Source organism: Nicotiana attenuata, chromosome 5 (assembly GCF_001879085.1).
Source record: "Nicotiana attenuata strain UT chromosome 5, NIATTr2, whole genome shotgun sequence".
NCBI classification, from domain to species: Eukaryota; Viridiplantae; Streptophyta; class Magnoliopsida; order Solanales; family Solanaceae; genus Nicotiana; species Nicotiana attenuata.
The window spans coordinates 18,598,056-18,608,615 of NC_031993.1; the positions used below are offsets into that span (position 1 = coordinate 18,598,056).

Sequence of the window (10,560 nt, forward strand, 5' to 3'; positions counted from 1 at the left end):
CTGGTCCTAGCCTCGTCACTATTTCGCCGAGGTTAGTCTAGGCACTTACCAGCACATGGGGTCGCTTGTGCTGATACTACAGTCTGCACTCTTTTGTGCAGACCCCAGTGTTGTAGACTTCGGACCGCAGTGGGATTGCTGATTCTCGTTCATCAGGCAACCCGAGGTAAACCTGCAGGCATCCGCAGGCCTTGGCGTCTCCTTCTATCTACTATTCCTGTTTCTTTCATGATTTGCCAGAGACAATGTTGTATTTATTTCTTTCAGACCTTTATTTGTAGTATTCTTAGACTGTCTATGAAACTGTGACACCAGTTCTGGGTAGTCGAGACTCAAACAGTTGTATTAGATATTCATGTTCAGATAGCCTATTGCTTTTTTTTCTTCCGCTTATGTTAAATTCCGCTGTTTAAATGATATTTCTTCGAAATTGTTAAAGAATATAAAATTGGTAAAAAGGTAAATTGTTCAAATAATTGGCTTGCCTAGCTCACATTAGTAGGCGCCATCACGACTCCCGAGGTTGGGAAATCCGGGTCGTGAGATTAACGATGAAGCCTATAGGTTGTTCCATATAGATTTCTTCGTTTAGTTCTCCATTGAGAAAAGCTGTCTTCACGTCCATTTGATGTAATTCCAAATCCAAACGTGCAACAACAGCCAAAAGTAAGCAAATTGAGGTAAACTTCACAACTGGTCAAAATATTTCCTCATAATCTATTCCGGCTTCTTGAGTAAAGCCTTTTGCCACCAATCGTGCCTTGTATCTTTCTATTGACCCATCCGCTTTGCGTTTAACTTTGAGAACCCATTTGTTCCCAATGGCTCCACACCCAGGTGGAAGGCTAATTAGATCCCAGACTTTGTTGGTTTTCATGGACTCTAATTCTTCTTTCACTGCTTTCATCCACTCATCTTTTCCAGGGTTCGATAAAGCCTCAGTTACAGACTTTGGCTCATCCATTTCTGTGGGAGATACCAAGAAAATAATCTTCAATTTCATAAGTACGTTTGGGTATATTTTTCCTGGCTCTTTTTTGTAGTTGAAATTCAGGTTCGTCAGAAGGATTTTGGGATTGAGAGTTCCCACTCCCACTCGGATCAAGGATAAGATTTTGATCAATTTGATTATCAACTATGTCAGAAGACACTTGCTCACTATCTGTGTTCAACATTTCATAAAGAGGCTCTCCATTCTTTTCCTCGCCCTTCTTTGGAAAATCATTGTCACGACCCGAAATTCCCACCTTCGGGACCGTGATGGCGCCTAACATTTCACTTGCTAGGCAAGCCAACATTAGAGAATTCACAAAATCAACTTCAGCCAATTTTAATAACAGAATTTATTAAGCTAAGCAGAAGCTAAACAGAGTTTGCAGAATATTATAAAACCCAAAATATCTGAAACATTTAGGATCTGGAGTCACAACTCACGAGCTACTACGATTTGCTACAAACAGAGTCTAAAAGATAATACACTGTTATGAAGGAAAAGGAACAGTAAAATAACAAGACTAGAAAGAGACTCCAGGATCTGCGGACGCCAGCAGATCTACCTTGATCTCCTAACGATCAAGTCCAGCTGCTAAACTCGGGGTCAACTCAGGCCAGTACCAAAATCTGCACAGAAGTGCAATGTAGTATCAGTAGAAGACCCCATGTACTAGTAAGTGACGAGCCTAACCTCGGTGAAGTAGTGACGAGGCTAGGACACACATACCTAATAACTCTGTGCAACTTAACAATATATGTACAAAATAATGGCAAGTAAGAGATAGACAGATAATATCGGGAGGGGGACATGCTGAGGGGCTTAAAAGATAAAGAATCACAGCAGTAAAGAAACTTGATCAGCTAATATACCTTGAACCAATAATAACAAGTAAACACATTAAAGAAAAATGCACGGCATCACCCTTCGTGCTTTTACTCTCAACCTCACTAGATAATCAATAGAAATAGCACGACATCACCCTTCGTGCATTAACACTCATAAAACATGGCACGGCATCACCCTTCGTGCATTAACACTCTCCCTCACCAAAACAAAGAACAATAACAACAGGGAGATAGAAATATCAAGAACAAGTCTTACTTCAACAATTGGTTCAACAATACCAACCTCAACTTTGAATCAATACTCAATCAATACCAAAATCCGTAAATATGATAAGAACGATCAACATAACGATAAACTAATCTAAGCATGGGTAATATGATCACGGAAAGCTACAATTTCATGAATAAGGCTCACTCGCATGCTATGACTCGACAATAATGGATAGGTACTCGTCACCTCACCTATACGGTGTACTCAACATTCAAACACGTAGCAAATAAGCAAATAATAGCTAATCCCTCAAGCCAAGGTTAACCACGACACTTACCTCGCTCCAATGGCCAAACTCAAAGCTCAACCACAACTTTTCCCTTCACACAAGCCTCCAGACCAATAGAATCTAGCAAATTACCAACCAAAAGATTCAATTTAAGCCTTAGGAACTACCCACGATTGCAAAGAATTCAATTTAGGCTATTTTATTGAAAAAATCAACAAAAATCAACACTCGGGCCTGCTTGGTCCAAACCCGAAATTCTGACCAAAACTAGATTACCCATTCACCCCCAAGCTCGGATATATAATTGGTTTTGAAATCCGAAATTTTGAAATCCCTAACTACCCAAAAATCCCCAATTCCACCATGAAATCCTTAGATTTTAGGTTGAAATCTTGTAAAATGAAGTGAAAGATGGAAATAAACTAGTTTAGAATCACTTACCAATGTTTTGGAGAAGAAGTGGTCTTTGGAAAATCGCCTAGAGGGTTTCTTATTTTGAAAAAAATCCCGTTTAAGTCAAGTTTTACCAACTGCAGATGTCACAAATGCGACCTGGGCTTCGCAAATGCAAAGCCCGCAAATGGGAGAAATCCATCGCATTTGCGAAGATTCTCACATTTCTGCTATCTTCGCAAATGCGAAGAAAAGTTCGCAAATGCGAACTAAGCTGACCGCAAATGCGACTCAACGATCGCAAATGCGAAGACTTCCCTCCCAGACCCATATCGCAAATGCGACGAATACTTCGCAAATGCGAACTTGTATTGCCCAGCTTCTCTTCATATTTGTGATGAGAAGCTCACAAATGCGAACCTTATGAGGTCGCAATTGCGATGCCTGATCTTGCAAATGCGAGATCAGAGGCCTGCAACAAGATCAGTTACACCAGCAACTTTTTCCAAGTTCAAATCACTCTGTAGCCTACCCGAAGCTCACCCGAGCCCTCGGGGTTCCAAGGCAAACATGCATACAAGTCTAAAACATCATACGAACTTGATCGCGCGATCAAATTGCCAAATAACACCTAGAACTACGAATATAGCACCAAATCAAATGAAATTTTCAAGAAAACTTTGAAACTTCAAATTTATCAACCAGACGTCCGAATCACGTCAAACCAACTCCGTTTCTCACCAAATTTCATAGACAAGTCATAAATATGGTAGTGGATCTATACCGGATTACGAAACTAAAATACGGACCCGATATCCAAAAAGTCAAACCTTGGTCAAACACTTTCATTTCATTAAGCCTTTAACTTTCAAATTTTGACAAAGTCTGATATCTCGGGCTAGGGTTTCCGATTTCGATTCCGAGCATATGCCCAAGTCCCAAATCACGATACGGACCAATCGGGACCATCAAATCGCGAATCCGGGTCCGTTTACCAAAAATATTGACCGAAGTCAACTCAAATGAAGTTTTAAGGCAAAATTTCTTATGTTCATCAACTTTTAACATAAAAGCTTTCCAGAAACACGCCCGGACTGCGCACGCAAATTGAGGAGGGTAAAAATGAGATTTTTAAGGTTTAAAAGCGCATAATTGAGTTCTAAAACACAAGATGACCTTTCGGGTCATCATATTCTCCACCTCTAAAACAACTGTTCGTCCTCAAACGGGCATAGAAAAGTACCGGAGCTGGTGAAAAGGTGGGGATATCTACTCTGCATATTAGACTTGGAATCCCAGGTAGCTACCTCAACAGGCTGACCTCTCCACTGCACTCGAACTAAAGGATAACTCTTCGATCTCAACTGACGAACCTGCCGGTCTAGAATAGCTACTGGCTCCTCCTCGTAGGTCAAATCCTTGTCCAGCTAGACAATGCTCAAGTCTAGCACGTGGGATGGATCGCTGTGATACTTCCAAAGCACAGACACATGGAACACTAGATGTACCACTGATAAACCAGGTGGCAACGCAAGCCTATAGGCCATCTCCCCCACTCGCTCAAGAATCTCAAAAGGTCCGAAATGCCTAGGGCTCAACTTGCCCTTCTTTCCAAACCTCATTACACCCTTCATGGGTGACACACGGAGCAACACTTTCTCTTCGACCATGAATGCAACATCATGGACCTTATGGTCGGCATAACTCTTTTGCCTGGACTGAGCTGTGCGAAGTCTATCTTGAATGATCTTAACCTTATCCAAGGCATCTTGTACCAAATCTGTACCCAATAACCGAGCCTCCCCCGGCTCAAACCATCCAACGGGCGATCGACACCATCTACCATATAATACCTCATAGGGAGTCATTTGGATGGAGTCATTTGGATGCTCGATCGATAGCTGTTGTTGTAGGCAAACTCCGCTAGCGGCAAGAATAGATCCCACGAACCTCCAAAGTCAATAACACATGCGCGGAGCATATCCTCCAATGTCTGAATAGTGCACTCGGACTGCCCGTCCGTCTGAGGATGAAATCTTATGCTCAGCTCAACCCGCATGCCCAACTTACGTTGCAGTGCCCTCCAGAAATGCAACGTAAACTGCGTACCTCGATCATAAATGATAGATACGGGCACACCATGAAGACGAACGATCTCGCGGATATAAATCTCTGCCAACGCTCTGAAGAATAGGTAACTTCTACAAGAATGAAATGCGCTGACTTGGTCAGTCTATCCACAATAACCCAAACTGCATCGAACTTCCTCTGAGTTCGTGGGAGTCCTACAACAAATCCATAGTGATAAGCTCCCACTTCCACTCAGGAATATCTATCTTCTGAAGCAAACCACCAGGTCTCTGATGCTCGTACTTTACTTGCTGACAATTTAGAAACCGAGACACATATGCCAATATGTCTTTCTTCATTCTCCTCCACCAATAATGCTGCCGCAAGTCCTGATACATCTTGGCGGCGCCCGTATAAATATACTGGGAACTGTGGGCTTCTCTTGAATCAACTCATGAAGTCCATCCATATTATACACACAAACACGACCCTGCATCCTCCAAAATCCATCATCTCCGACTGTAACCTACTTGGCATTACCGTGCAGCACTGTATCCCTAAGGACAAGAAAATGAGGGTCATCATACTACTAATCCCTGATGCGCTCAAACAATGAAGACGGAGCGGCCGTACAAGCTAGAACACGACTAGGCTCATAAACATCCAACCTCACGAACTGATTGGCCAAGGCCTGAACATCTAATGCAACCAGTCTCTCACTGACTGGAAGTTACACTAGGCTACCCATACTCACGTACTTTCTACTCAAAGCATCGGTCACCATGTTGGCCTTCCCGGGATGATACAAGATGGTGATATCATAGTCTTTCAATAGCTCTAACCACTTCCTCTACCTTAAATTGAGCTCCTTTTGCTTGAACAAATACTGCAAACTCTGATGATCTGTGAACACCTCACACGACACGCCATAAAGATAATGCCTCCAAATCTTCAGTGCGTGAACAATGGCTTCCAGCTCTAAGTCATGGACAGGGGTAATTCTTCTCGTGAACCTTCAGCTGCCGCGACGCATATGCAATCACCCTACTATCCTGCATCAATACCGCACCAAGCCCAATACGATATGCATCACAATATACTGTATAAGGCCCTGAACCTGTGGGCAACACCAACACCGGCGCCGTAGTCAAAGCAGTCTTGAACTTCTGAAAGCTTGCCTCACACTTGTCTGACCATCTGAACGGGGCACCCTTCTGGGTCAACCTGGTCAACGGGGTTGCTATAGATGAAAACCCCTCCACAAACCGACGATAATAACTCGCCAATCCCAAGATTCACCTGAATACCCTCTACTGATATAACGTGCCCCAAGAAGGCAACTGAGCTCAACCAAAACTAGCATTTTGGAAACTTAGCATATAACTGGCTGTCTCTCAAAGTTTGAAGAACAATCCGAAGGTTCTGCTCATGCTCCTCTCGGCTGCGGGAGTAGATCAAAATATCATCAATAAACACAATCACAAAATAGTCTAAATAGGGCTTGAACACTCGGTTCATCAAATCCGTAAATGCTGCTGGGGCATTTGCCAGCCCAAATGACATTACTTGAAACACATAATGCCCATAACGAGTCCGAAAAGCTATCTTAGGGACATTGGATGCCCTAATCCTCAACCGATGATAGCCGTCTAAGTCAAGTTTTACCAGTTGCAGATGTCGCAAGCAAATGCGAGAAATCCATCGCATTTGTGAAGATTCTCACATTTCTGCTATCTTCGCAAATGCGAGAAAAGTTCGTAAATGCGAACTAAGCTGGCCGCAAATGCAACCCTACGATCACAAATCCGAAGACTGCCCCTCCTAGACCCATATCGCAAATGCGACGAATACTTCGCAAATGCGAACTTGTATGGCCCAGCTTCTCTTCACATTTGCAATGAGAAGCTCGCAAATGCGAACCCCTCAGAGGTCGCAATTGCGATGCCTGATCTCACAAATGCGAGATCAGAGGCCTGCAACAAGATCGGTTACACTAGAAATTTTTTTCAATATTCAAATCACTCTGTAGCCTACCCGAAGCTCACCCGAGTCCTCGGGGCTATAAACCCAACATGCACACAATTCTAAAATCATCATGCAAACTTAATCGCGCGATAAAATCGCCAAAATAACACCTAGAACTACGAATTTAGCACCAAAACAAATGAAATTTTCAAGAAAATTTTGAAACTTCTAATTTCTCAACTGGACGTCCGAATCACGTCAAACCAACTCTGTTTCTCACCAAATTTCACAAACAAGTTATAAATAGGGTAGTGGACCTATACCAGGTTCCAGAACCAAAATACAGACCCGATATCCAAAATGTCAAACCTTGGTCAAACACTTCCATTTCATTAAGCCTTCAACTTTCAAATTTTGACAATGTTCGATATCTCGGGCTAGGGACTTCCGATTTTGATTCCAGGCATACGCCCAAGTCCCAAATAACAATACAGACCCACAAGGACCGTCAAATTATGAATCCGGGTCCGCTTACCAAAAATGTTGACCGAAGTCAACTCAAACGAAGTTTTTAGGCAAAATTTCTTATTTTCATCAACTTTTAACATAAAAGCTTTCCAGAAATACGCCGGACTGTGCACGTAAATTGAGGAGGGTAAAAAATGAGATTTTTAAGGCTCAAAAGTGATAGAATTGAGTTCTAAAATACAAGATGATCTTTCGGGTCACACAATCATTTCCAGAAATGTGACATCTCGTGATTCTATCTCAGTAACACTTGCATCCTCTAATTCACCAATGAACACATACCCTTTGGAGTGTTCTGAATATTTTATAAAGATACATTTCTTGCCTTTTGGACCTAATTTAGCAAACTTCCTAAAAGAATATTTTACATATGCAACACAACCCCAAGGTCGTAAATCCTTTAAGTTTGGTTTATGACCAGTCCATAGCTCATAAGGAGTGGAAGATACTAATTTAGGAGGCACTTTGTTCAATATGTAGGTTGCAATCAATAACGCATCTCCCCAAAAGGAGATAGGTAAATTTGCATGCGCCATCATGGACCTTATCATGTCCAGTAGAGTTCTATTCCTCCTTTCTGCTACACCATTTTGTTGAGGTGTGTACGGAATAGTTAACTGTCTGGTGATGCCCTTTTTATTACACAATTCTTCAAATTCTTTTGATAGATATTCACGCGCTCTATCGGTTCTTAAGGTCTTAATCATTTTGTCTAATTGATTCTCAACTTCATTCAAATATTTCTTAAAGCATTCAAGTGCTTCAGATTTATGAGAAATCAAATAGACATAACCAAAGCGTGTGAAATCATCAATGAATGCAATAAAATATAAAGCAACAGACCTAGCCCTTACATTCATTGGACCACAAATATCAGAATGGATTAATAAATCAGCTCTCTTAGCCTTTCCAAATGGTTTACGTGTAATCTTTCTGGCAAGACAATTTTCACAAGTTGGCATTTCAATTTTAGAGAAAGAACCTAAGTGTCCTTCCTTAGCCAATCTATTCATTCGATCCTGCCCTATGTGACCTAATCTTGCATGGCATGTAATAACATCAACATCATTGTTACTAGAATAACAAGTCAAAACACAACGGTCAACATAATAGTTATACGTAGAAGGATTACAATATAACACAATAAAACCATCATAATGATGTCCAAAACCATAAAAAAAACATTGTCTTGAGTAATTCTAAGACCATTGCGACTAAAGTTCAAATTGAAATCTAAATCTAGAAGAACAGACACAGAGACTAAGTTTCGTCGAATCTCTGGAACATATAGGACGTCATGAAACATCAAAGATCGGCCACCACGCATGTCCATTCTACAAGTTCCTATCCTTTGACTTTAAGCTTTGCATTATTTCCTACATATACATACTTTGATCCCGGTGGAACTCGATGAAACTGTATAAATGCTTCTCTATCACGGCTCACATGGTCGGTGGCCCCTGAGTCTACAATCCACAAAGGATAAGATTCAGTTAGTAAAACAGTGCTAGAAACATATATAGCACTTTGAGATGCGTTTTGAAATGCTACCCTTTTTGGCTCAGTGCACTCACGAGCAAAATGCCCTGGAACTTGGCAATTGTAGCACTTCATCTTGCTCTTGTCTTTCTTCTTGTAGAACCTTTTTCCTTTCTTGGAATTTGGCTTATTTCTTTTCTTGGGGGATCCATCTCCGGTCTCCTTATCCTTTCCGTCATTTTCCTGTTTCTTTTGCGCTTGAAGCTTGATCACTTTGTACCACTTGATTCTACCACAAAGGCACTAGGTACAACTTTAGCACCACCAAGCCGCTTGTTTTCAAGCTCCACATGACGGGCAACATCGGAAAAAGTTTGATGCTATTATTATGGGTCAAATTAACCTTCAGATGTTCCCAATTATTAGGAAGAGACCGAATCACTGCCTGAACCTTCTGCTCATCAGAGAGAACATGGCCAGCACTTTTGAGTTGAGCAATCATATTTGACATCACCTTTAGATGTTGCTTGACACTATGATCATGACGCTTTTTGTATGTGTCAAACTTGATTGTCAGCTATCGAAGGTGAGTCACAGTTGTACCCCCATATGCCTCTCGTAAATGTGCCCACATGGCTTGAACAGTAGGATATTGCTCGCATTCGTAGATGAGATCATCAGCAACTGAACTTACAATAATTCCACGTGCAGTGGAATCTTTCTTTTTCCAAATATTGTAAGTTTCAAGATCCCTTCTGTGTTGGGTAGTGTTGCCCTCCTCTGGGTGACTCATAGCATGGTTAATACTTTCAAGAGCATCTTGCACTTCGAGTACATACCACATCTTACGACTCCAGATGTCGTAATTTTCACCATTCAGTTTGTCACCCTTGTTCAAGTTAGCAATGATACTTTTCGATGCCATGTTTATTATTAGAGGTAATATTACAAGTTTAAGTCATCAATATATACTTAAGTCAATTTATGCATGTGATTACACAATCAAGTAAATTAATTATAATATTAACTCTACATTTAGTAAAGAATCGAAAGGTCACTACGTTTCCATTAATCATCTATATCTAAATATTTTAATTAATATTAAAATAACTTCTTAGTGTGTACTTGTATCAAGTCTCAATCCAATACAAAATAAAACAATAAAGAATATATGTAACTGGTAAGACAAACAACATAATTTAAATTTCATTAAGATAAAACACATAATAACAATTTACATATTTGCTAGGACATATATGTACCAATCGAATACTAACTCTTGCACATATACGCTAAAAGGTACACTAGGACAAATATCATGATAAATCTCAGTTAAATATCACCCCAAGGCTCTCGAAGAGAGTCCGCTAAAATAGCTAATGCTTCCCAATCAATAATTTCTTTGTAATTAGCCAATTCAGCTCTTTTTAACCTAAATAGGTGTACATGTTCAGCAACGGAAGCATCAGGGCCCATTTTAAATTCCTTAAACTCCTTAAATTTCTTTTCTCCTTCCCTTCCCTCTGATCCCTTAACTCATTTTGCCTTGCTCTTGGGACATTCCTGATGACTTCAGGCTCCGAGTCTGAATCATTATAGAAATAAGTCATGCGACAATGTATCCTTCTACGTTGTCCCCTTTCTTGACTTCGAGAACTCCCACTTGGAGTAATTCAAACTTGTCCCTGTTCAGCCATATCTGAAATAGGACCAAAGAAACAATAAGAATGGCTATAACCACCCAATGTGACAATGTGTGTCACAATAACTCGTAGAAGTATATCAA

The 10,560-nt window shown here is 40.8% G+C and overlaps 1 protein-coding gene across 1 annotated transcript; it reads right to left on the bottom strand.

Moving 5' to 3' along the window:
- On the bottom strand, nt 698-3,063 carry LOC109226026 (uncharacterized mitochondrial protein AtMg00820-like). The gene is made up of 2 exons (XM_019390831.1): nt 2,871-3,063; nt 698-966 (listed from the first exon to the last, which is right to left on the bottom strand). Exons 1-2 carry the CDS (start codon nt 3,061-3,063, stop codon nt 698-700), a joined length of 462 nt encoding a protein of 153 aa, XP_019246376.1.